This window comes from Scardinius erythrophthalmus (assembly GCF_964197995.2).
Source record: "Scardinius erythrophthalmus genome assembly, chromosome: 22".
Lineage (NCBI taxonomy): Eukaryota > Metazoa > Chordata > Actinopteri > Cypriniformes > Leuciscidae > Scardinius > Scardinius erythrophthalmus.
Window position 1 is genome coordinate 7365870 of NC_138242.1, and position 27962 is coordinate 7393831.

The 27962-nt window shown below is 37.9% G+C and overlaps 1 protein-coding gene across 1 annotated transcript; it reads left to right on the plus strand.

Annotated features, from left to right (window-relative positions):
* Positions 1-2004: 2004 nt before the first annotated feature.
* trpc1 (transient receptor potential cation channel, subfamily C, member 1) lies at positions 2005-27903 on the plus strand (the record flags this gene model as incomplete). Its single annotated transcript, XM_081353285.1, has 13 exons — positions 2005-2170; positions 3104-3258; positions 3388-3489; positions 3860-4062; positions 4563-4694; positions 9735-9930; positions 13323-13659; positions 16330-16469; positions 16846-16992; positions 20854-21044; positions 21370-21571; positions 22933-23127; positions 27676-27903. The coding sequence occupies 13 exons, from the start codon at positions 2005-2007 to the stop codon at positions 27901-27903; spliced, it is 2394 nt and encodes a 797-aa protein (XP_081209411.1).
* Between the last annotated feature and the right edge of the window lie 59 nt (positions 27904-27962).

The following is a 27962-nucleotide window of genomic DNA, read 5'->3' on the forward strand; positions in this document are numbered from 1 at the left end:
TATTACAGATATTAATTCAAATTAAATTGCTTCTTTTTTTCTTTTTTCTTTTTTTGCCCTTGCTTACAGATGAGGTTGACCGAAGTTATAGCCACTTTCGTTTCAACAGAGGATGAAATGTGTCGTTACAGAGCTGCACCATTCTTTAAAAGTCTGTGATCTCGATTCAAACACTCACGCGATCTTCTTCCATTTCGTCTGTCAAACCTTTGACAAAATCATATCGCAACATTCAAATCTGTGTTGGCGTGCGTGCGTCACTTTAAGGTAGTGGGAGGGAGTGAGGTTAAAGCCGCTTGTCCACCAGCGTCCGATCAATTTTTGTTTGGCGTCGCGTCAGAAATCATAAGCTTTTAGGGGGCACATCAGCCAGAGTTGTAGTGTGTGTGTGTGTGTGTGTGTGTGTGTGTGTGTGTGTGCGCGCGTGCGTGTGTGAGTGAGTGAGTGAGTGAGACTGCTGCCTGCTGAACATTGGGTCGCAGGAATAAGGATCTTAAGTGCCGGTGTTTTGGGAACAAAAACCCGCCGAACTGATCCGAAACCAGCCCAAATTTTATCCACCCGCCCAAACCCATTTTTGCCCGCAAAATAGATTGCAAAACCGCCCAATTGGGCGGTAAACCGCCCAATCTGGCAACCCTGATCTTCACGCACCGTGAAACTAAAACAAACAAAGCCACAATAAATCTTACAATAGGTGACACGCCCCCTTTTTTGTGTATTCCTGTGGGCAGAGGTTAGTCAAAAAACCCGTCAAGTTCCCCTCTTTCAGGGCCTGTTTTGTGTGAATGCCATGGTTATAAATGAGGCCCATATTCAGTTAGTTTAATTTTCATGAACTTTTAGTTTGTTTTTCTCAGTCACATGTTCTCCTTTGTCTTAGTTTCCCACCAGTCATTTGTATCCTTGGTTACCGTCTTTATGAGTTCTGTTTCAGCTGTGTTTGATTATCATCTCGTTTATGTTTGCTTTATAATCTGTACCCTCACAGTCACTCTTTGTGATTCCTGTTTCTGTCTGTCTGTCTGTCTGTCTGTCAGGAATACTTTCTGTGTGGAATTTTAAAGCCTTTTAAAGGCTATTATCTTCATCTTCATTGTGTTTCCTGCAACCATGTGTGACATTAAGTCATGCATTTTTCTGAATGAGACATGGACAAAATGGCAGCATATATCATAACAATAAACATGATTATAAACAAGTTAATTAACATATAAACATGTCGGATAAATATAATTTGAATATTTACATTTATTTACATATTTTAAATACCATTTCTGCTTAATTTATGTTTGTAAATCATACATGGGTTAATAAAACTTTTTTCTTTAATCAAGGAAAATTAGTTAAATTAATTAGCCTATTATTCATATTTTTGGTATGGTTTTGGTATGGCTATAAATGCATGTATTGCTTCCCCCTTTTATTAATTGATTTTGCTTGTTTAATCCTAATTGGTAATTTGCTCGGTTCGATGGAATCATATAAAATAGAACATCACTTTCCTTCCTAACGGTTTGACAACGTTTTTTTTTTTTTTTACAATGCAGTAAAGACTCAACACTCAAAATCATGAAATGGTGTTACTTATATACACAATAATAAATACTTTACAAGGCTCTTACGGACATTCATCACTTATGTAACTACATTGATGCTCCAACGGCAGTGAGCGCGCATGCGCATTTACAGCATCATCAGCACCAGCTCAACAGAACATCGCGATGCTCCTGCCTCTTCCTGTGTTTACTATCGTTTGGGGAAGATTTGGTTATGAAAACCTTTAGAATATCGTCATACATGCTGATGGATGTTTTCTCTATCGTACCACACACATAAGCCGAGACGCGGAAGTTAAATAAAAAGCTCTGACAGGAGTCAATCTCTCATTACAGTGAGGGCCTTATCAGAGCGCGTAACATCGTTTTCATCAGGACTGACCAGGGCTCTTATTTTTATTTCGTGATTTCATGTGTATAAAGGTGTAATTATCTGCTCAGTGGGATGCACATCAGTGCTTTGCCGTACTCTCTCTCCGTTATAATGGCTGCTCTATATCAGGGCACGGACGTGTCCTCACCGGATAAATATCTGGCGTTAAAAGACGTCAGAGAGGTGAAGGAGGAGACCACTCTGGACGAGAAGCTCTTTCTGCTGGCCTGCGAGAAGGGTAAGTTCATTTACCATTACAATACGAATGTATTTAAATATATATTGTATAACACAACAATAATAGTATATTAGGTTATATTTATGTTAGATACATTTTGAGGTATAAACAAAATACTTATAGTATGTAAACTTTTTTTTATTGTTTCTATTATTTATCATTGTTTTATTAAAATATAATAGCTCTAATATCAAATATTTGTTCATATTTAGTGATGAAAGCCTAGTGTCTGTGTGTGTGTGTATATATATATATATATATATAGCAATATTATCACATTATTGATAATAATATAGTACGTTTATGACCTAATATTAATTTAGAGATAATTTAGAGGATGTTTTTTACTTTTAATAAAATAGTCACATGTAGAAAAACTGTAACATAAGAAGTGCTAGAATAGAAAGTTTCAAAAATGACTTAGATTAGAACAGAGACGAAGATGTAGTTTAGTTAACTAAAAAAAAGTTAGCTAAAAGTCCGTAGAGATTTTATTTCGAATGGTTTAAGGGTAATTGTATACAATTAAAATAATTGTAATCAAATAATGGACTGTAAGAATTTCACATATTTATTTTGAATTACGTACTACTAGTTTGGCTCTAGTAATTTGTTTTGAGATAAATAGATTTTGAGAGCTTGACTGATGGCTCAGACCTGGTTCATACAGCAGTGCGCTGCGTAGTTTATTTCCAAACATTCCAGAAACAGCTTGGAAAACTAATGAATTTCCTCTGGTTACATTGTGCAGACAGGCGTCAGTTGCTATTCTTTTACCATATAAAGAAATCCTAAAATGGCTCAGGGAAGGATATCTCTCCTTTAAGGGCGATATAGTTTTCCATCACAAACCACTGTCCTCTCTTGCTGATAACATTTAGTTGTCATTGTATAAACCATTGAACCTGTATTGTTACCTAACTGCATTTTAAGGAGACTACTACATGGTAAAGAAACTTCTGGAGGAGAAACGACATGGTGAATTAAACATTAACTGTGTAGATGTACTTGGGAGAGATGCTGTCACCATTTCAATCGAAAATGAGAATCTAGACATATTGCAGTTGCTCTTGGACCATGGCTGTCAGGTACGAAAACACCCATGTCTTCAGCTCATGCATAACATATTATATAAAACCAATCTGTTAATTTGGGATGGGTGTGTGTGTGTGTGTGTGTGTGTGTGTGTGCGTGTGTGTGCGCATGCGTGCGTGCAGGCCACAGATGCATTATTAGTGGCTATTGATTCAGAAGTGGTAGGAGCAGTTGACATCCTGCTAAACCATCGGCCCAGGCGTTCCTCCAAGCCTTCTATTGCGGTTAGTCTATTTTTCAATTTTATATTCTTTTTTTAGTTTAAAAATATAAACTCTACCAGTTAACTCGTTGGAAATGCTTGAGAGAATTTTTTCTCTTGATCTTAAAAACCTTTTGTTTTGTTGAAACGAATAGTGAAGGAAAAGCCAAGCGTCTGGCACACATATGCCCTTTTGAATGATATGAGTATTTTTTGGAAGAGTTTCTTTTTTTATATTTGATTGACTAAATATTAGTATTTTACTATCAGTGATATTTATACAGTTTTATATATATTTATTTATTTATATTTATAAATAATATTTGTATAAATATTCATGTTTCAAAATGTCATATTGCTTTATTCCTTTTTTTAATTTTAATTTTATTTAGAAATTAATGCAGCGCATTCAAAACCCAGAGTATTCCACCACAATGGATGTTGCTCCAGTCATTCTTGCTGCCCACAGGAACAATTATGAGATTCTGACCATGCTATTAAAGCAAGACATCTCACTGCCCCGACCGCACGCTGTAGGGTGCGAGTGCACCCTCTGTAATGCCAAAAACAAGAAGGACAGTCTTCGCCACTCAAGGTAATAATTTTATCTAATCAATCAAACCATTTGGTTTATTTAATTTCTCTTATTCGCACATTTAAAAAACCTTTTTAACATTTTTATTGCATCATCTTATTGTATATACTGTATATATATATATTTTATTTTTGTAATCTATTCATTTAATAATTTTCCCATTTTCCCTATCCAGAGTTCTTAAAATTAATTCTGTGTTTATATCTTAAAAAAAAAATAGAAAAGCATTTTAGAGAACGATTAAGATTTATTAGTTCAAAGTTGAAAAAACGTTGAAGGCTTATCAGGGACATAGTCCGATCTTTATTCAAGGACATGTAAGACATTTCAACCTACAGTATATGATACATACTTTAGGGATTTCAAGTAGTCCCTATTGAAAATGCACCTATAAATACATTTGATAAGAACAAACAGACATGCTAAAGTATATTTACAATGTGTAGTTGTGTTGCAATGTATTTAGTGTTCTCCTTCCTCCTCCATCGTGTCTCTTGCAGGTTCCGTCTAGATATCTACCGGTGCCTTGCCAGCCCATCCTTGATCATGCTTACAGAAGAAGACCCCATTCTGAGAGCATTTGAGCTCAGCACTGATCTGAAAGAGCTGAGCCTGGTGGAAGTGGAGTTTCGGTAATGGAAGAGTGATTAGAGAAAGAGGTCTCATAGGGATAACTGCTAAATGAGAGAGCTAAACAGCAGCAAATACCCTCTTTGCTTTGGTTTTGACCATTTTACAGAAGCATGCATTTTAATAACAATTAATTTACTGGGGACAAAAGTTGTTCTGTTGTAGAAAGAACCAGGATGTTTGCCAATGGTTAGACACCTAATCATATTGAGTTAAAGGTGCAATTAAAGTGATTTCTAAGAAACACTATCTATGTTTATATGGAGACACCTTTTGTTTTAGTCAGAATGAATTAGTTGAATTGAAACCAAACGTTGTGTTTACATGACTGCTAAATAAAGTCATCAGGTTGATGTGCGCGTTTTATGTCACAAGCTTCAATATCGGAATTTATTTTTTTTACATGAGTTTCCCGCTGTTTACTCAGACTATTCTCCTAAATTGATTCTTTTCTTCATTTTAAAGAACAGACTTAATATTTATCTATTTCGGGTCCTAATTAGGAGACGACATGTGCATGAATCATTGTGCCATGCTGCTTATGCTTATCAAGCAGTAAAAATGCCCGTTCTTGCGACCAAAGCAAGGCGTCTGTGTGGATGAAAGTCCAAAACAAGGACTGATGGGACGTTGTCCTGCTCCACTTCACAGACGATGGGCCCTATTTTAATGATCTAAAACGCAAGTATCAAGCGCGAAACGCAAGTAACTTTGTTTTAGTATGTCTTGGGCGCTGTTGCTATAATACCGGCGGGATAAATGCCTCTTGCGCCCGACGCAAATCTAAAATGGGTTGGTCTGAAGTAGCTTCATTATTTATAGGTGTGGTTTGGGCGTAACGTAAAATAAACCAATCAGAGCGACATCTCACATTCCCTTTAAGAGCAGACGCGCTTGTTCCATGGCAGATTGCTATTATAATGGCGGACTTGCCAGGCGCACGCCAGGAGCGGTTCACAGCTGAGGAGACCGACGTTCTCGCCAGGGCCGTAAAAGACAGAGAAGTGACATTGTATGGGGATGGAGAAACCCACCCAAATTAGCTTCGGTTAAACAGGCGTATAACAATTTGGGTAAATGTGTAAGCTAGATTTATGCCTATTTTTTCACATCTTCATGGATACAACAATGATTTTCCTCGTGTGTTAATTTTTTTCCTTGTAATAATGTATGGTTTTCTAAAAATGAGAACTGCTGCGTCTGTGTAGATGAGAGAAGCAAAGTGCATGCGCGTTGTGCACACGCTACATTGATTATGGCCAAGCATGCACCTTTAAAATAGCATATGAATAACATGCGCAACGCGCCACTGACTTTAGACTAGGTTTTTCCTGGTCAGTGGCGGAATTGTTTTCTAAACCTGCAAAATAGCACCAGGGAATGTTTGCGCCGGAACACGCCTCCTCTTTGCGCTGAACCGCCCAGGGAGCGCAAGTTCATTTCGTAATTTACCGCCGTGCGTCTGTGGAGGGAAAAGTCCGCTGTGCGCGGGTGCAAAATAGGAATGATACATGCGTCGGTGTACAAAGTCAATTGCGCTGGGTGCAAGATAGGGCCCGATAAGTGGAAGGAGAATTTTTGTGACATTTCATTTAACAACAACAGCAGCACATTCATTGCGTCATATGTCATTACAGCATTTCTACATCATTGCACATGCGCAGTACTGTCCAGTTGCTGTTTTCCATCTGATCAAGTGTTTATATGTCCTCTCGATCAGATTAGAAAAAGGTTTAAACCAGGGCTTAAAAAAATGTTTCTTTTCATGCATTCGTTCGGTATTATTACCGTTCCGAAACTGGTTTGATTTGAAAAAAAATTACATCTTTAATATCTTTAAAACTGTTAATAATGTTTGTTGTTTAAAAAAAGTTACCTATTTTTTGCTGTTTTCTTTACTCAAAAACATGAAGAGAGTCTTGTATTTGCTGTCTAGTCATAGCCAATACAACATTTATTCAAATATATTCAACGAAAGGAAACTGAACCAAAACGCAGCAAAAAATGAGCTTTCGTTTGGTTAATCTGTAATTAAGTGTATATATGTAATATAATACATATATATATATTACTTGTATTATTATACATTAATTTTTATATATTTAGTTTTAATCTGTTTTCTCTGTTCACAGAAGCGCTTTAAGTGCATGATGTGACATTGTGTGAATCCATGTTCTACACTATCCTGCAATTTTCACTGGTTATAAAACACACAACAAGCTGCATATTACCTGCAAGTCATTTTCACTGAAATGTAGGCCTAATGCTTTATGGTTGGTGATGTATCCTCAGAAAAACTAACACCAGCGCATTGCCATTGCGACCCACCTATGATGACTTGACAGCTGAGCGCGGGCAGTTCACTCACATTGGATGGGCTATGCTTCAATATCACATTTGCATAGTCCGAACTATTTGAATTCGTTATTGGTTGACTGCCAAATTAAAATATTAAATAGAAAGATAAAATAGCGTTATTAACCAGTTAATGGCCATTTCAAATAAGCGTTTCTGTTCAGAACGATTCAATTTGATTTAGTTTCCGTTTCTGGTAATGTTCCTGTCTAAATTTCGGTTGTTTTAGTTTTTTGTTTTCTTTCATTGAACCGGTTCAGAGCCCTGGTTTAAACCACCCCTTACAATCTGAATGAAATTTTAGGGTATGTTTACACGACAGCAATATATTAAAAACAGAAATGTTTTTCCTTTGCATTTTTCGAGTACAGACGTCAACATTGTCAAAATGCTTCACGTTCACGGATCTGCGGAAATGACTAAAAATGCTATATTTCGCTGCCTGGCCAGTAGTTGGCGATGTCACTTTGTAAAGAAACACTATGCGCCTATAGACTGAACACGTAGTAGGTAGCTGTTTTCATAAGTTTGCGTTTTTGTAGTTTGCACAAATGCAATAACTGTATCGTTTTCAAAAACGTGTTTAAAACACATTTTCTAAAGTTTGCATTTTCAGGCCCACAAAACACCATTGTTGTGTAAATGAATGGCCAAAACACATAAAATTTTTCAGTTGAAAACGATGTAGTGTAAACAGACACTTTATCGGATTTGGCCAATTCATTCCGATTGACGTGGTTGCATGTGAGTTTTTATTCCGACTGCGTTAGTTGTCTGATTATAATCATTAAGCTAATGTTAATATTTGAAATCGACACCCAAACAAAAACACCCCTTCCTTCCTTGCTCCGCCCCCAAAATAATAAGCACACTATGGGAATCAGCTGTGATTCTACAACAACTGCGGCATACAACAGCATATCTTGGTTCAATGTTACTCATATATCGAGCAGAAACAAAGCAACCTCGGCATTCATTTCCAGGCCTTCCCACTCTCTAACGTCTCTCCAGCACTGGAAAGCTTTTCCAATATTAATGCAGATAAAGACATTTTTACAGCACACAAACAGACATCTAGCTAATATTCAAAATATTTTTTGTTTACGTGTGGATTAAAATTTTCAATAGCGTTTCTCAGAAAATCTGTACTGCACTTATAAGAATGACTTTTAAATTCCAAATTAGCTGCTAAATTTGAAAAAATTCACAATTCGTCTCCAGGTTTCCCTGAGAGAATGATTTATCCCATATAGTGCCATTTGTCGCAAATAAGGAATAAACAGTTAAATAATTACATTTAAGAGGGACTTAAAAGGATAGATTCATGATGAGTAAAAAGTATTTATTTAATTTAGAATTTTACATTCACGCACCATTATCAGGTGAGGCAAAAATGTTTTGTCTACAGCAATTTTTGGCCCATCATATTAATCGGTCAGTCAACTTGAAGAGGTTAATTCAGATGGGAAATATATTACAACAAGAACCTCATGTTTGTCAAAAGAACAGTAGGTGATTCAACCTAAATTTCCTCCGGTGTGACAAAACACTTTATTCCTAAACACATATTCCTGATTCAGATAATAACAAGTACCTCTACATGCCTGTAGATACTGACATTATCCCATGTTCCGTTGTAAAACAATTTCTCATCCAAAAAAGAGCTGTAGATTACTTACAATGCCATTGAAAACGTGTCATGACACATCTACACTCAAAAAAATTAAGTTTCCAAAAGGGGGTTTTCACAGCAATGCCATTGAATAGGGATTCTCAGCTCTGGCCCTCAAGGTCCAATGTCCTGCAGAGTCTAGCTCCACCCCTAATCAAACACACCTGAACAATCAATGTCTTTAGGATTACTATAAAGTTGCAGGTAGGTGAGTTATTCAAGGTCTGTGTCCAAAATCACACCCTTATACCCTTAGATAGGGCACTATTTGAGGGGACAGCCATTTGTAGTAGTATCCGAAACCATAGTGGACATTATCGAGTTCACTCATTCAATCTCATGCACCGCAATAACGAGTGTAAAACTGATGTACAAAGCTGAAAATACCCATAATGCTCTGTTAGGGTCGTGCCGAATAAATTACTGCTCTTGCCAGAATCATCCATCCATCCATTTTCCAAACTTTTGGTCCAATGTGGGTACAACTTAACATCATACAGGTATAAATTCCTTTTTAATTGATTATTAAATTGTTTTCGTATTGTTTCATTTATTGTTTCATGTTTCATTTCTAAACATGTTTTCATTACTACTGGAGCTGCCAGTTTCAAATGATTATTAAACAGTATTTTAGTGGATTAATGTAGGGAATAGTGAATGAGGGTATAGGAGGCGATTTCGAACACAGCAAAGGTTGCGGGTAAACTCTGCAGGAAAGTAGATCTTGGGGGCCACAGTTGAAAACCCCTGATATAGAAGAACCATTTTTGTTTCTCCAAAGAGCTTTTCAGTGAACAGAAAGAACCATTTTGTACATAGTACAAAGAACATTTTAAAAATCTAAAGAACCCTTTTCCACTATAAAAAACTTTTTGTGCAATGGAAACATTCCATGGATGTTAAAGGTCCTTTATGGAAACACAGATGCCAAAAGAACCTTTATTTGTAAGAGTGTAGAAGAAATTAAGCTTTTTCCTTCTACTGCTCATTCTGGGTCTCATTGACATTATTACAGGAATGATTATGAAGAACTTGCCCAGCAGTGCAAGATGTTTGCCAAGGACCTGCTGGCTCAGGCCCGCAACTCTCGCGAACTGGAAGTTATACTGAACCACACGTCCAGTGAAGACCAAGTGGACAAGAGAGGCCTGCTGGAGGAACGCATGAACCTCAGTCGCCTCAAACTGGCCATCAAATACAACCAAAAAGAGGTTAATGAGAATTTTTAACACAACTTACTGTGCTTGTGTCCTCTCAAGCCTGGGCTGCGTTTCTCATACAACGATATAACACATTGCTTAAGTACCATAGTATGATGCATCGCTGGAAAATGAACTACTCTTAAAAATAAAGGTTCCAAAAGGGGAATTTCTCAATGATGCCACATAATTATTATTTTTGGCTCCCTAAAAAAACCTTTCAGTTAACAGTTCTTAAAAGAACCAGGTTTTTTTTTTTCTTAGAGTGAAGAAAATGTTAATAAGCTTAAGAACCTTTTTCCACCTTAAAGAATACTTGTGCAATGGAAATGTTCCATGAATTTCTTCATGGACCCAAAGATACCATTAAAGGGTTAGTTCACCCAAAAATGAAAATTCTGTCAGTAATTACTCACCCTCATGTTGTTCCAACCCCGTAAGACCTTCATTCATCTTCGGAACACAAATTAAGATATTTTTGATTAAATCTGAGAGCTGGATCACTCCTCCGTAGGCTTCTAAGGGATTGAAACTTGCCTGGCCCAGAAAAGTTATTTAAGAGATCGTTAATATAGTCCAAGTGACTACAGTGGCTCAATCTTAAGTTTATCAAGCGACAAGAATACTTTTTGTGGGCAAAAAAAAAAAGAGATTTTATTCCACTATTCATTTCCTTCTTTCTGGGCCTCGAGTTAGTTCACATAGTGTTTTAGCACAGCACTTCTGTGTTGTCACTATTGGCCGACGCTGGTCATGTGTGTGATGCGTGTGACATACAACACAGATGCGCTGCGCAGTTACACTACATGAACTCGAGGCCCAGAGAGAAGGAAATGAATAGTGGAATAAAGTCGTTATTTTTTATTTATTTTTTTGCGCACAAAAAGTATTCTCGTCGCTTGATAAACTTAAGATTGAGCCACTGTAGTCGCTTGGACTATATTAACGATCTCTTAAATAACTTTTCTGGACCGGCAAGTTTCGATCCCATAGAAGCCTGTGGAGGAGTGATCCAGCTCTCAGATTTAATCAAAAATATCTTAATTTGTGTTCTGAAGATGAACGAAGGTCTTACCGGGTTGGAACAACATGAGGGTGAGTAATTACTGACAGAATTTTCATTTTTGGGTGAACTAACCCTTTAAAGAACCTTTATTTTTAAGATAGTTTCCCGAAACGGTAGTAACTACGTCGCACAATTGTCGTATGAACGACGTTGGTTCAACAATAGAGAACCATTGTTGATGATGTCATGCAGCATGGTGGAGATGTAAATAATGAGCGTACGAGGACTGTGTTGCTATTTTTGTTCTGTTGTTTTGCTTCAGTCACAGGTTCCCTCTTATGTCGTATTCCTGTTCTAGAGCACAGTCGCACATGCAAGCTCTTCAAAAATGAAAGTCATTCTTTTGAAAAACTACAGATGTGATGAAATTTGTGTATATATACAGTGAGGAAAATAAGTATTTGAACACCCTGCTATTTTGCAAGTTCTCCCACTTGGAAATCATGGAGGGGTCTGAAATTGTCATCGTAGGTGCATGTCCACTGTGAGATACATAATCTAAAAAAAAAAAAATCCAGAAATCACAATATATGATTTTTTAACTATAAGTATTTGAACACCTGTCTATCAGCTAGAATTCTGACCCTCAAAGACCTGTTAGTCTGCCTTTAAAATGTCCACCTCCACTCCATTTATTATCCTAAATTAGATGCACCTGTTTGAGGTCGTTAGCTGCATAAAGACACCTGTCCACCCCATACAATCAGTAAGAATCCAACTACTAACATGGCCAAGACCAAAGAGCTGTCCAAAGACACTAGAGACAAAATTGTACACCTCCACAAGGCTGGAAAGGGCTACGGGGAAATTGCCAAGCAGCTTGGTGAAAAAAGGTCCACTGTTGGGAGCAATCATTAGAAAATGGAAGAAGCTAAACATGACTGTCAATCTCCCTCGGACTGGGGCTCCATGCAAGATCTCACCTCGTGGGGTCTCAATGATCCTAAGAAAGGTGAGAAATCAGCCCAGAACTACACGGGAGGAGCTGGTCAATGACCTGAAAGAGCTGGGACCACCGTTTCCAAAGTTACTGTTGGTAATACACTAAGACATCATGGTTTGAAATCATGCATGGCACGGAAGACTCCCCTGCTTAAACCAGCACATGTCAAGGCCCGTCTTAAGTTTGCCAGTGACCATTTGGATGATCCAGAGGAGTCATGGGAGAAAGTCATGTGGTCAGATGAGACCAAAATAGAACTTTTTGGTCATAATTCCACTAAACGTGTTTGGAGAAAGAAGAATGATGAGTACCATCCCAAGAACACCATCCCTACCGTGAAGCATGGGGGTGGTAGCATCATGCTTTGGGGGTGTTTTTCTGCACATGGGACAGGGCGACTGCACTGTATTAGGGAGAGGATGACCGGGGCCATGTATTGCGAGATTTTGGGGAACAACCTCCTTCCCTCAGTTAGAGCATTTGAAGATGGGTCGAGGCTGGGTCTTCCAACATGACAATGACCCGAAGCACACAGCCAGGATAACCAAGGAGTGGCTCTGTAAGAAGCATATCAAGGTTCTGGCGTGGCCTAGCCAGTCTCCAGACCTAAACCCAATAGAGAATCTTTGGAGGGAGCTCAAACTTCGTGTTTCTCAGCGACAGCCCAGAAACCTGACTGATCTAGAGAAGATCTGTGTGGAGGAGTGGGCCAAAATCCCTCCTGCAGTGTGTGCAAACCTGGTGAAAAACTACAGGAAACGTTTGACCTCTGTAATTGCAAACAAAGGCTACTGTACCAAATATTAACATTGATGTTCTCAGGTGTTCAAATACTTATTTGCAGCTGTATCATACAAATAAATAGTTAAAAAATCATACATTGTGATTTCTGGATTTTTTTTTTTTTTTTTGATTATGTCTCTCACAGTGGACATGCACCTACGATGACAATTTCAGACCCCTCCATGATTTCCAAGTGGGAGAACTTGCAAAATAGCAGGGTGTTCAAATACTTATTTTCCTCACTGTAAATATATGGAATGAAATATGCTAGCATGCATGTCAGCCTGCTTATTTTGCCCCAGAGCACGATCTATTGAAATCCACAAGTCATAAAAAAAACCCCAATGCTTCAGGTCAAGAGCTGTGGAAGTGTGTGATGCTGTTTGTGAATGTTCTTTGGAACTATGGTTGGCTGGGAAGCACCAAATCATTAATTATTGGTTAGGAAATGCATAGTTAGGAAATGCACCCCTGGTAACTTGCTTAATCAATAGACAAATATTGTCAGATTAAATGCTTTGACAGATATACAGTATAAGCCTTTATTTTATTAGAAAACACCATATACACATGGCTTTTTTGTAATGTGTTTTCTCTTTTTCTGACCTGTAGTTTGTCGCCCAGTCCAATTGTCAGCAGTTCCTGAACACGGTGTGGTTTGGCGAGATGGCGAGCTACCGCCGCAAGCACACATGCTTAAAGATCCTGTATGTTTTGAGTGTTGTTCTGCTGTGGCCGCTGCTGTCCGTCTGCTACCTTCTGGGACCTCGTTCTCGTGTGGGCCAGGTCATCCACACACCTTTCATCAAGTTCATCATTCACAGTGCATCTTACTTCACCTTCCTACTGCTTCTAAACCTGTATTCACTGGTCTACAATGAGGATACGAAGAACTGCATGGGTCCCCGTTTGAAGACGATAGACTACTTTCTCATTCTCTGGATCATAGGTGAGGATGGGTGGCATTTGTGTACATACATGAACACATTTATCTGTTATTTTCTTGGCATCTGCTTGCTATCCAACAAACGAGAATGTTTTGCTGGGATCTTTGTTTCAGCAGGAAGAAAAAGATAAATCAAGTATTATAACAAATCATAAAGTGCCACGAATTCATCCCTAAGGCCTTGAGGCAAATGCCTCTTCCGAGTCCACACTTTGGTGATGTAATGCTGCATAGACTGTAGAGCAGAAGTACGCTGTGCATCAAATGGTACAAAAGAGTAATTTGTAACATTGCGATTTTAAAAATTCATATAAATGTAAGGGTGTGTTCACACTTGTAGTTTTGATGTTTTTTTTCCCCCCCATTTCCGAATCTTTAAATACATGTTAAGAGGTTCATGTTGTGGATTCAGTCTGTGGCAGCCTACATTCTCTAATTCAATGAAACGTTCAATGAAGTCTCAATGTCAAAATTCTTTCATATCTACCTTTGTAAAGATTATATTTATGAAGTCAGATAAATAATCACAATGGACCCACACCACGAGCCTTAAACTTATACGCAGTTCAGTTCGTCCATCTGTTCTTAATAATTTTACAGCACCATTAGTATGACTGATAAATTACATAGATAATGTTCCCTTATGCGGAAGTGAGAAACAAAGCTAGTGGTTAGAATCTCTCTAGAGCGCATTACCATGATACCACTGGGTAATTTGTTGCTAATGGCACTTGTTTTAGTTTTTGTCTTATTTCCTTTAAGTATTTATGGCCCCAAATGGCTGTGAATTTAAATTTGTATGGTTTATTGTGCACCCTGACTTAAAGAATATCATATGATCAAGTTGAAGTAAATTTAGACTGCATGAAGACTATTAGAGGAAGGAAGATGAATTATTTACACTTCAACTGTAAAGGGATAGTTCACCCAGAAATGAAAATTCTGTCATCATTTACTCACCCTCAAGTTGTTCCAAACCTGTAAGGATGTCTTTCTTCTGCTGAACACAAAATAAGATATTTAGAAGAATGTTGGTAACCCATCAACTGTTTGGTTACCAACATTCTTCGCAATATCTGCTTTTTGTGTTCATCAGAAGACAGAAATTCATACAGGTTTGGAACAACCCTCAAGTTGTTGTAAATGACAAATGAGTAAATGACAGAATTTTCATTTTTGGGTGAACTATCCCTTTAAGAATATGCACTGCTAATATCATTTACCTAATGTTTCTCTAGATGTGCATTTAACTCTCACCACATCAGCGTCCTTTCCAGCTTAATACAATGTTGCTGACTGCTGTTTTAATAACAGGCCCAACATCTAATCACACTAATCACCTTACAAATTAACTGAAATTCTATAAAGGAAATCATATTCAGCCCATTAGAGCTGATTCAGAACATCTGTCTTCATTAATTTCCAAAACAACCACAAGCCCTCCAGTGTACTTTCATACTTCAAAATGCACTATCAAACAGACTATAATATTCAACTGTCTTTAAAACTAGTTCAGCGAGTTTTGTGCTTTTTTGTGGTACATCCATTGTTGTGTTGTTACCTCTGCCTCTGAGTTCATGAAATGTTGTTTGGACGCCAGCATTCTTAAAAAAAAAAACGATGACAGACTTTGGTATTTTTGGGTCAACTATTCCTTTAAATGTGGTAAGTTGCGACAAGTAATTGTAAACACCATTTCACATTATAAGTTATAAAGTCAGCATGAAATCAAAATAGACTATTCTCTTTTTTTATGGAATATTGCAGTATTTATTATGAATAATTTATTCATGCACATCATTGGTTTTTTTTAGTCATGTACTAAAACTCAATCTTTAATGAAAATAACTTCCCTTCCCTCTTACATTGACATTTCTTTCTAATGATGTGTTACTGGCGCCTTTCACTCACACGAGTCCCGCCCTACATTTTTTTTTTTTTTTCGAGAAGCCGTTTCATTTTGATATACGTCACAATAGGGACCATCACAAAAAAGACTATCACAACTTCCGTTTATTGATAATGATCGACGCATGATTTATGATGCTTTATCACTGTCATATTATGTAAATAATGTAAAGCAGTCTTGCTCTCTGATAATTACAATACAAACAGTATAGCAAAAAAAAAAATTGTGTCTATTTGCACTAAATCCCAATAGCCTTTTTACACTAACTCAACTTGCCATTGTCTGGTGGAGCCTTTTTCCAATCCCATTCTTCAACCTACTCCCATCGCATACCAGCTCAGAGACACATTCATTTTAAATACAAATGAAGAAAATATTTGTAAAGTGTAATTCGAGCACTTCGTAAAATTGTTTGGAGAAGCCTGGCACGTCCACTGCATGCATTTATTTTAATAAATGTAAACAGATGTTGTGGTAAACAATATGTTGTTATTAATGCATACTGTTGTCAAATGTAATTCAATACACTGAGGTGCAAATAGTGTCTTCCACTTTTTTTGATATACTGTACTTACACCCAGTGGAAATAGCATCTATCACTATTTGCTCTTATTTTTTTTGTCAGGCATGGTTCTTTGAGTGTCACTGGCCCTCTAGGGATTATCATATAATTTGGAAGTGATTCAAAACTGCCAGAAATAAGGAATTTCTGATTTGCTGCTTGGACGCTTCTTTGTGCTGATGGCAAATTCCTATCTCTGCAGGCATGGTGTGGTCGGATGTGAAGCGTCTATGGTATGAGGGATTGGAAGATTTCCTGGAAGAGTCACGAAACCAGCTAAGTTTCGTCATGAACTCACTTTATTTGGCCACCTTTGCCCTGAGAGTGGTGGCTTACAGCAAGGTATAAACCCAGTCCAGAACATTTCATTCTGAGCACTTTGCCAAGTCATTACTCACTAGGTTTCTCAAGAATGAAAATTCTGTCATCATTTACTTTTACTCATCCTCTTTTCTTTCCAAGCTATGACTTCCTTTCTTACGTGGTACATAAAAGTACTATTTCATTGAACATCTTTTGTGTTCCATGGAAGAAGAAAGCTCTAGTTTGGAATGACACAAGGATGTGTAAATTATTATACAGAATTTCTTTATTTTTTAAATCACCAAATCTAATGAGCGCTGGCTAATGTTTAAAATCTTGTTGTCTAAGTGTTACTGTGTTTAAGTGTCTCTGATAGCATAATTTACACCAACCTTTCTTTTGTCCTCTGCTTCAGTATGAGAATAAAGAGATAGATAGGAAAGATTGGGATGCGTCCCATCCCATCCTGGTTGCAGAAGGACTTTTTGCTTTCGCCAATGTTCTGAGCTATCTGCGTCTCTTCTTCATGTACACCACCAGCTCCATCTTGGGGCCTTTACAGGTAATCACAACATCCACAACTCAACAGTTCTTATCCATTCGCAATGCAGGTTTTTGAAGGCCAAAAAAAAAAGTAACTTCAAAAGCATGTCAGTGGGCACTGCAGTATAGCATAAATTATTTGTCAAGCAGATTACAGATTCTTAAACACGAGAATCATTTTAAATGTCGCAATGTATGATCCACTCTACAAAATGGAAATGCTAAACCTTTATGCTTATTGTTGACTATACACAATCACATAATTCGAAACGGAATGACCTTAAATGAGAATGAGGATTATTTTGCATAGATGTTCCATTTCAATCAAAGCCAATGCAATCCTTCTGTGTCCAGAGGCATATGAGCAATTTGTATGAGCATTAAAGGTCCGTTTCCGCAACTTGTTTCTTTCCTAAATTAATCAATGTTTTTGGACTATGCTGACTATGTGGAGGGCAACCTATAACTAGTCTTGAATTGGCCTTTTACAATTCTATTTCTTAGCACTTAACACATGCTTGTTGAAGTAAATATTTTTGTTTCTTGAAGAACAGATTAAAGATTAGCTGCCAAGGCATGAGTCTGTTTGTTCAGATGTTAGCACTTTGTCCTTGGCAATGTGCCATGCTCTTCCAACTGAGCTACAGGACGATTTATTCATATTTTTAAGATTCACTCACTCGGCTTTGTAACCGACTTCAGCAGCTTCAGTTTTCAGCAGGCATCTTTCCGCAGTAGTTTCAGAGAGGTTGCATAATGCAGAGTTCTTCTCTGAGGGCTTCAGTGTTTGGCTTAAGTAACGCCATGTCAGTTCTGAGCGTACGTGTGAGTCGCTCTCTGCTCTCTAGACTGACATCAGTGTCTGGCGCTGATGTATGGAAAAGTAATTCTCTCAAGAAGTGTGGTCGGAATGATACATTCAGACACACTTTGCTGTAATGGATTCACGCATGAACACACCCTATGCAAGATATTTAGGGCAAAGAGCATGGTATTTTTGGTTTTCTGTAAACGCACGTAGCTACCCACATGCTTAAATAGTTGCTTTGTCACTCCCTCTAACAGACAAACAAATGATGTACAAATACAGGAATGACAAGGAACAGACTCAAGTATTCACACAGCTGACCTCCACTGTGAAGGCAGAGGAACAGTCAGACGTTTACTCCCTCCTGCTTCATTATTTGGTTGAGGGTGTCCAGTAAATCTCCCCAAGTAAAGATAGCAAGTGGAAAACACTGAATCACCTCTGGATAAACGTCTAAGGACATATTTCTCTTTGTGAGGGCAAGAGTTGAGACGTCAAACTGACTGCTTAAACTTTATTTAAAGGAGTAATTTGGTGTTTGTACAGCACAGCTGTCTGAATTGTGCAACTTTGTAAGGACGTGAAGCCTTAAGCCTAAACATACCAGCTGTGCAGTATGTGATGGGCTGGTGTATTGCCAAATCCTGTCCTTACTAAAAAATAATTCATTTGATTAAGTACTCAAGTAAAGTTCAAGTTTATTATAAGCATAATTTATGTACATAATTTATGCATAATATCAATGTACTAATACTATACTTGTAAGTGTACTATTTCATTATTTCATGACTTGAGAGTAAATTGGCCCACTTTTTAGTGTATAAAAGTATACTTTTAAAGTATACTTTAAGTGTAACAGTAGTAAAACAACTAGTTTGCCACTACAATTTTCATTTGTACTGTCTGCAACTATACTACAGGTAAACTTACATACTGATAGTTTACTAGTTAAATACTTGTAGTTTCTTTAAGTACTTTCTTTAGTTTCTGAAAGTACGCTTTGAAGTGTACTCTCAGTAAACTACTAGTATAGTAGTTTTATACTGCAAGTATACTTGTAAGTTTTCTTTAGGTGAACTTAACATTATACTTATAGTTTACTATTTATATATTATTTTTGCACTTTAAGTATATGTTCCTATTTAGGTATTAATTTATATACTTGAAATACCTTTATCTGTACTTTTAGTAGATTGAGTATGTATATTTTTGTGAAGTCCAGTGTACATAGGAATTTACTTCCAGAATTAAGAAAATTCTGTTTTCTTTATAAATCTATCTTTTAAAAAATGTAAGTTTATAAGACATTATGTAAAACTATCTAAAAAAAAGGAATTTCATAGGCTATACTTAATCAAAAGAGTAAACACAACTACAAGTATACTTAGAAGAATACTTAATTATACTTTTAAATTGATCTTGATAAAAAGATTGAGTACAAGTATAGGCCAAATAGACTTTTCTGTCAGTTTAAGTCAGGTATAATATAAGTGTAATTTTATGTTTATCTCTTAGAAGTACACAAAGAAAATTTCTTTCTTCAAAGAAGTACATCAAATGTTGTCTGAAAGTATACTTTTTATTTTTAGTTTAAAAGAAGTATACTAATAGCACACTTGCTTGTATGTAAAGAAGTAGTCACTTGCAGGTCCAGATGGATTCTGTGGGCTTTCCCCATATATTTTGTGCTGATATTTGGGAAAAATCTGCAGAATTCTATGGAAGGGATTATTAACATGTTACGTATTAACATGTTAACAAACGTTAATGGTCAGTAAGATACCATTGTTTGTTTTAAAGAAATTAATCCCTTTATTCAGCAAGAATGCATTCAATTTATCAATAGTGACAGTAAAAAAATATTTCAAATAAATGCAGTCCAGAATCCTGAAAATTCGGCTTTGCCAACCACAAACATTATACAAAACATTAACACTCTTAAAACAGGATAAAATAGTGGAATGCAACCGTTAAAAAACACAGTATTATATAGAATTTCTAATCAGGCATCAAATAGAATTCTTACTTCAGCCAGTGAAATCACTTTGAGCTGGATTTGGCATGACACCTGGGCTTCATATCAGAAACAAGATTGGAATGGCAACTGCAACGGTTCAACAAATATTGAAAAATATTAGATGTGGAAAAGGGGTTTGAGAGTGACAAGAAAATGAATTACACTAATTGCAAAAGAAAGAAAAAACCCAACATCCTGGCTACAGTATGTTTCAGAGCAAACACACAGTACAGAACCGAACATTATGGTTCACTGGTCAGACTTGACACAAGCAATTCATCTAGTCCTCAGCCCACACTGGAAAGGCCAGTGGAATCTAAAGTACAGATAGAGGTAGGCACCTTAAAAGAGCTAGTCTACTGCATGTGTGTAAGTACAGTTCTCTACTGAGAAATATTCCCCTTCCATTACCCCCTAATGAGTCAACCAAATATTTACCCGAGCCAGGTTTATCAGTGACTAGTTGTTGTCTGCTATATGAAGTTAGTTAAAAATGACATGCAACACTTAAAATTAACTTGTTTCAGAATATTGCCATATTTACTTAACTTTTTTTTACTTGCTTTAACTTTTAAACATTTTTTTATTTCCAGGACCATCAACCCATAAATAGCTGTTCTCAAACATCTCCATTTCAAAAGGAATATTCCTAGTTAAAAGGATAGTTCATCTAAAAATGGAGAAAATGGAGATTCTGTATTTTTTTTTTTTTTTTTTAAGAATAATCTAGTCAGTGAAGATCCAAAAAAAATATATATATATCATAAGGGCTGTGACAAACCACGTCGGCCTATCGGGTAAGTTTTTGGAGTGTGTTCCATATGTCGGCGGCAATTCGGCTGATTCAGCAAGTTTTTGTTTAATTTAACTTCAATTGTGTTTGGCTGAAAGAAGAAAGTCATATACACCTAGGACGGCTTTAGGCTGAGTAAATTATGGTTACTAACCATTTAAGTTGTTTTTAACCTGGAAAATTCCTTATTAAGAACAAACTCTATAGATCCTATATACAAGTCAGTCTGGGCTACTCAGGGCCGGTTCATTTGTCTTTTCAGATCTCCATGGGCCAGATGCTACAAGAGTTCGGGAAGTTTCTTGGCTTATTCCTGCTCGTGCTCATCTCTTTCACCATCGGCCTGAGACAGCTGTATGGAAAAGACCAGAAGGATCCATCCATAACCAAAGATCAAAGCAAGGACTGCGAGGGCATCTACTGTCAGCAGCAGAGCAACGACACCTTTCATACGTACTTATTTACACTAATTAGAGAATTTGAAGTCGTGTAAAAGGTTAAAGGGGTCATATTCATTTTTCAATCAAAATGAGTTGTTTTTGTATCTTAGTTTCAATAAATGCTCTTCTTCGACTGGGGAGGAAGTTTTGAGTTCTGAGCTCTTCCTCATGATATGACCCCTTTGAAAGGTATTTGACAGACAAAGCAGTTTTCAGATTTTTGTGACAGAAATCATATTTCTAAAGATGCAAGGCTCCATGTTGCCAATGAAAAGAAAATGAATGCTCTGTTTTAATGTAATATTTTACCTTAATCATTTATCTTCAACTTTCTCTAGGTTTATGGGGACATGTTATGCCCTCTTCTGGTACATTTTTTCCCTGGCACATGTGGCTCTGTTCGTCACAAGGATCAGCTATACTGAGGAGCTGCGATCATTTGTTGGTGCTCTTATCATCGGTACCTACAACATTGTTGTAGTCATCGTTCTCACTAAACTCCTAGTGGCAATGCTGCATAAGAGCTTCAGACAGATTGCTGTGAGTGACCCTTGAGATGATTTGATTCCAAAAATGTGAATCCAATAGGTGTTTTCTTAACATGATAGAATTACCGTAATTGTGTTTCTGTCAAGTAGAATGAAACAAATTAAGTTCCATAGTATCCATCCCCCTGAGTTAACATCACATAAACTCTATGGCAGGGGTTCTCAACTCTGGTCCTCGAGGGACCACTGTCTTGCACCCTAATCAATCACACCTGAAAAGGCTAATCAATATCTTTAGGCTTCCTAGAATGTTACAGGCAGGTGAGTTTGATTAGGGTTGGAGCTAAATTCTGCAGGAAAGTAGATCTTGAGGGCCAGCATTGAGAACCTCTTTACCACGAGTTTTCCAAACTTGATGGGAGCAGTAGAGAGGTTAATGCAGTCTTATCGGTTGTTTTATGGAGGTCTATCCATTAGCATTACCGTTCGTTTCAACAATGTTTAATCAGCTGGCAAATCCTGGAAATAGGTGACCAGAAACCTGCCATTTTTGATTGTGGGCATTTAGTTCTGCCATGTGGTCACTCATGATTGAGAACAATGGGAATACTAATGGTAGAGCTCTTTAGTAGGGATGTAGCGATTCACTCAACTCACGATGCGATACTGATTGTACAATATTATTTTCACATTATTTTTATTTGACAAATTATGAATGAAAAATCCATGTACACATTTAGAGAAAAAGATAGTAAAATCAATACAACACCTGGTTGTCATGAAAACACTGATGCACCTTGTGATCTTCGTGGCTCTCGCACTTGTCGCCGCAAGTAGGGCTGTAAATCCGCCGGTCACTGTGGTTTGCCTTTTTACATGCCGACGGAGGTGATTGGAGCTTCTCATTGTGGTGATTATTAGTCTTTGGGAAGTTAAAATGTCGCTACATTTTAACATTGCGCTTGCTGTCGCCATGTTACGGTGTGTGTCAACTGGCACGAAGCAGAGCGAGCCTTCCAATTCATTCCTATGGAAGTCAAGCTTCCACCAAGAATTAACTGAAAACGCTCGCTCTGCTTCGTGCCAGTGTGCCCGCACCGTCCATAATGCTAGCTACAACTTGCTCGCTGCTATTGAGCCTGTGTAAAGCGAGGTCACAGTATAGCACCCCTGCTGTTTAAAACGTGTATCGTGATTTGTTTAACATCTTAGCCGACTTGATTAGTCATATTTTTATCGATTTTTAAATGGCTACTAGTGAATTGTTACATCCCTACTCTTTAGTTATATTATAACTCCTTAGTTCAGGAAGACATGTATGAGTACAGGTACCTCTGGTTTCTTGTATCAGGCAATGAGCAATGGGTACTGAAGGCATCATTGTTGTACCATGATGATTTTATCCACTTGCAGAACCATGAAGATAAGGAGTGGAAGTTTGCTCGGGCTAAGCTGTGGCTCAGCTACTTTGATGACAAGTGTACACTGCCCCCACCCTTCAACATCCTCCCCTCACCCAAGACCGTGTGCTACCTGGTGATCAGCCTGAGCAAATGGATCTGTTCCCACACCTCCACAGGCAAGGTCAAGAGACAGAATAGCCTCAAGGTATGTAATACTTATGTAAACTTATATTTGGGAAAATCTACCTACTTGACTGTGTATCCATAGTTTGCATTTTGATTGATTTGACATGAAAGGCCTGGACACACCAAGCCAACTGTCGGCCGTCGGGCAGTTTTTGTGCGTCGGTAGGAAAAGATTTTTTTAGTCAGGTGCCGTCTGGGTTTTTTGGGCTGATTCAGCATGTTGAATCGGCATCGAGCCGTCAGTGAGAGAGAGAAAACTCTGCTTGACTGTTCAGCTTTTTGGCCTAGACACAGTCGACAAGAGGCGACCACACAATCAGCTTGGTGTGACCGGGCTTAAAGTAAAAACTGTTGCTTCTAAAGACAGCCTATCCTTACAGCTTTGTACTGGTGTGGGAACAGGTGCTTGGTCAGTGAATTTGTGAACCTTACTTGCCCCCTTTCCACCTAAATGGTTCCATGTTCCTGGCAATTGCCAATTCTCAAATGGTTCCATGAATTTCTACCTCAGAAAAGGAGGTTCGGGGCCTAAAATAATTTCGAAATAATAATTTCGTTGTCTACTAGAGGGAGGGTGAAATTGCTCAAAAGCAATGGTTTTGAATCATCTTGCACATTTTGTATGTCTGTCTTATCTGACACATTTCAGTTTATAGAGCTTTCACCTAATGAGCTGATAATCGAATCAGGTGACATACATAAGGGAGACATACAAAATGTGCAGGATTGTAAACCACTGCTCTGGAGACCAAGGGTGCCTGTTTGTTCATCTTTCCATGCACAAGAGAAAGACAGTAAACCCGTGGGTTCAGTTTCTATGTCTCTCAAGTAGGAATAATAAAAAAAAAAAAAAGAATACCAAGAGTTTGAGACCTGTTGGTACGCAAGAGTCATTTTCGGTTCTGTGAACAGCATACACGCAGATCTGCCGCTGTTGCATAAACCAGGGGTGCCTAATTCATGCTCCTGGAGGGACTATTCTGTAGAGTTTAGCACCAACCCTAAATAATCCTAAATGAGCCTGGTAATCAAGGTCTTAAGAAGTGCTAGAAGTTCCAGGCAGGTGTGTTGGAGCAGGTTGGAGCAAAACTCTGCAGGATGTTGGCCCTCCAGGAGCAGGATTGGGCCTAGAGCTTAGATCGGGCCCAACAAATCAAGCCCGACCCTACCCGAGCCCGAGCACGTTGTGTCCGAGCCCGGCCCGGCCCGACACATTCACTGTAATTATGAGCCCGAGCCCGATTTAAACCCGACCATATGTGGGCCGTTATAACCAGGGGCGGCGCCAGAATATTTTTTAACGCAGGTGCTGCTGTGCTAGATCATTTAAGATACAGGGGGAGCTGCGCAGTTATATATATTATATAAATACTATTAATAAATGAGCAAAAATTGCCCACTCAATATTAAATATTCAGTTATTTTAATTATCACAATTAAAGTTTTAATTTTATTAAATTGAACAAACACAACATTCAGCATTCAATCAAATATTCTTAAAGATTAATAATGTTACTACAACATATTGTTATTTCAACATAATATGTGTGTGAGCAAGGGCGTAACTTTGGGTCTACCATTGGGGGGGTTAAACTCGCTGCATATTTATTAATTTATTTATTGAATAATTTTCTTGTGTAAAAGGTAATTTGCCGTTCCTGTTTTAGAAATACATTGTGATACTTTTACTGATTTAGGCTACTTAACGTAAATGCAGTTGTTCACTTGACTATTTATGCCATAATGACACAGTGTTTAAGCACTAGCCAGCAGTGGCAGCTTCCAATTAATTGATTTTTTGTGTGTTCAATATCTTATAAAAAAAAAAGCTAAAAAAAAAAAAAAACTTAAAGATTAATCAATTGCATCACTGTATTGGCACCTACATGCAGCAAATGTATTATGCACAATTCAACTCTCAATATTACAATATAGGGTGGCACACTGGAGTGCAGCTTGCACCTTTATTCTGAACAGATTTCACATATTGGTGGGCATCACCAAAACTCACCATCCACTAACAAAATCTTTAAGTTTATCTGTTAAAATGTATTTTATTAACATCACATTTTAAAAACTTAACATCAAATAACAGCATTAAAAACTTTCAAAGAGAGAAAATGAAAGTGCAATTATATTATCACTTTGCATGAAATAAGACTCAAAAGTAGATAAAAAAAAATTGTGTTTGCATTTAGCCTCTGATAACATCAAATTCAGAAACTGGGAAAGTGTGGACTAGTTGTGCTTTGATTCATTTTGTCACTTTGCAAACTGCAAAAAGAACAAAAAAATTATAAAAAAATAAAAATAATGATAATAATCTCAAATTGAGCCGGAGGTGGTAAATTCCTAATAATTTACGTATTTTTGTTTTTAGGTATTTTAAGATAACTTACCTAAAATACGTTGCGCATACAACTAACGCGATCGTTATAAAGGTGTTTTAAACAACAAAACACATCCACTTGCACATATTTGACAATCGGAATATCAGATATATCCTGCTATAGCTAACAAATTTGTGAAATTTTTAATAAAAAGAAATAAAAGCAGATCATCAGTCATTCATTCAGCGCTATTGTGGCTGCGGTGTGACAAGCAATGAATGACGCGTCTCCATGGGAACCATAAAGTGATAGCCTAGCTACTACTTTTAAACTTACGTGTAAAAAGGTTCAGCAAGGCTTACATTTAAATGTGTCTTTGTTTTGTTTTGAGTGTATGGTCAATAAATAAAGGAATTAAAAAGATGGGCACAAAACCTGTTTGTCGCGCCCCATTTGTCATGTCTCTATTCCCCCCCAGCAGTGGGCCGCGCACGCGCCCGCGCCTCACACTTTGAGAAACGCACCTCCGTTTGGTCAGGATTTTTCCTCTTTTTGGCTGGTGTCGACCATAGACTGTAAAAAATGGTGTCGACCAACAATGAAAAATCGTTGTCTGGCTGCCTTTCAGTGTCCTTTTTCATCTTTCCATCCGTTAGCATGCACCGTCAGCTTTCTCCAACTATTCATCCCAGCGACTGCGCAATATAGTGAACAAACTTGGTAGAGAAAGCGGGTTGGGTAATACCAAGTAGTCGGCGGTGCGGTGGGCGGGAAGTACATTACAGATTATTTAAAATATGATACTATCTTTCTTGCTGGCAAATGAAATAAAGAAAACGAACAAAAGTATTCATTCGGAATATTTCATATTTATTTTAATATGGGGGGGGGGGGGGGGTTATATTAGCTGGATCAGATTTTTGGGGGGGTCATAACCCCCGTAACCCCCGTGCAAATTACGCGCATGTGTGTGAGCAACAAGCAAGATTTGTAAATTCGGTGACAGCGTGTGTTACGAGTTTCAAATGGTGTACTGTAGGCTAAGTGACCGCGACGCGCCGGCGATTGCATGTCATGATTATATTGTCTGCTATAGGCCTATTGCTTTTTATGTATTAAATCCAGGCAATTGGAATGTATTAAAATTAAGATACAATTTATACAAAACGAAATTCACTTTAAAGAAAAGCTTTCTTCAAAACGAAACTTAACAAACTTGAAACTAAATGTGCTTATTTAATAGCTAAAACACGTAGGTTACTACAGACACTCTTTTTGTACAAATTGCAGCACATTCATTTAATTCTGAATTTTGCACATGTAAAGGAAAGGCATTTGTTTGTGCATAGTAAACATATCTGTAACATTTATCAAGTTCATGTGCGTGCATTTATTAATTATCGTATGAATAATGCGACAAGGAAGAAGCATGTAAACATTGTTTATTCAGAAATAATTGAATGGATCGGAAAAGTAACAAAAGAGGACATTGAGGCCTGAGGCTGACTACTATCATAATTTCTGCCATGGCAAGACTGCTTCATGTGTCTGTTCATCGTCGAAGTCCCCGTTTTTTTGCTGTCATAGGCGAGCAGCGTGCCGCATTTAATGCACGAGACAAAGCCAACACATATTGTCACTCCGCACGACTAGTTTAAAATGTTTCCATACCTCCGATTTTCCTCCAAACTTGCTCAAAGTTATTTCTTCTGTTTAAATTTTTTTCTTTGCTTCTTCAAGCTCCATGTTGCACTTAAGCAGCAGAATAGTAGCCTACAGCACGCACAGCAGGTGTGATGTGTCACGCGTGCGAGACTGCGAGTGAGAGTGGACGAGACGCTGCGCATGACACGTAACGTGCTTTAGCCTATCAAGGGCCCGACCCGACCCGGCCCGAATACAGTGGCGGGAAATATCGGCCCGACCCGGCCCGCGGGTCGAGTCCGGGCTCGGGCAGAGAATCTAAGCTCTAATTGGGCCCCCCAAGGCATTCACAAACACGTGCCATGCCATATGTTTTTTTGGTTATGTAGTCACATAAACAACATGTAGCGTCATAATCCATTGTTACCATTCATTTCTCAAGTCTGTGGAAACACCTGGCTGCTTCGAAACAGGTTTGCCTGAACATTGGCTGAGAACCAGGTCTTGCACCATTTTAGTGAAAAAGGGGTGAGCTCTAGAATATTGTTCCTTAACATCAGCCTACCAATGAACCAATAACTTTTTGCTTCCAGGAATGGAAGAACCTAAAGCATAAAAGAGACCAGAACTACCAGAAGATTATTTGCTGTCTAGTGCACCGTTACCTGACCTCCACAAGGCAGAAGATGCAGAGCACTGACCAGGCCACGGTAGAGAACCTCAACGATCTGCGGCAAGACCTATCCAAGTTCCGGAATGAAATGAGGGACCTTTTGGGCTTCCGCACTTCCAAATATGCCATGTTCTACCCCAGAAGCTAAGCCATGACCATTTAGTAAAAGTGACCCAGCATGTTCAGCACTGCTGCTCTTCTTTTTCT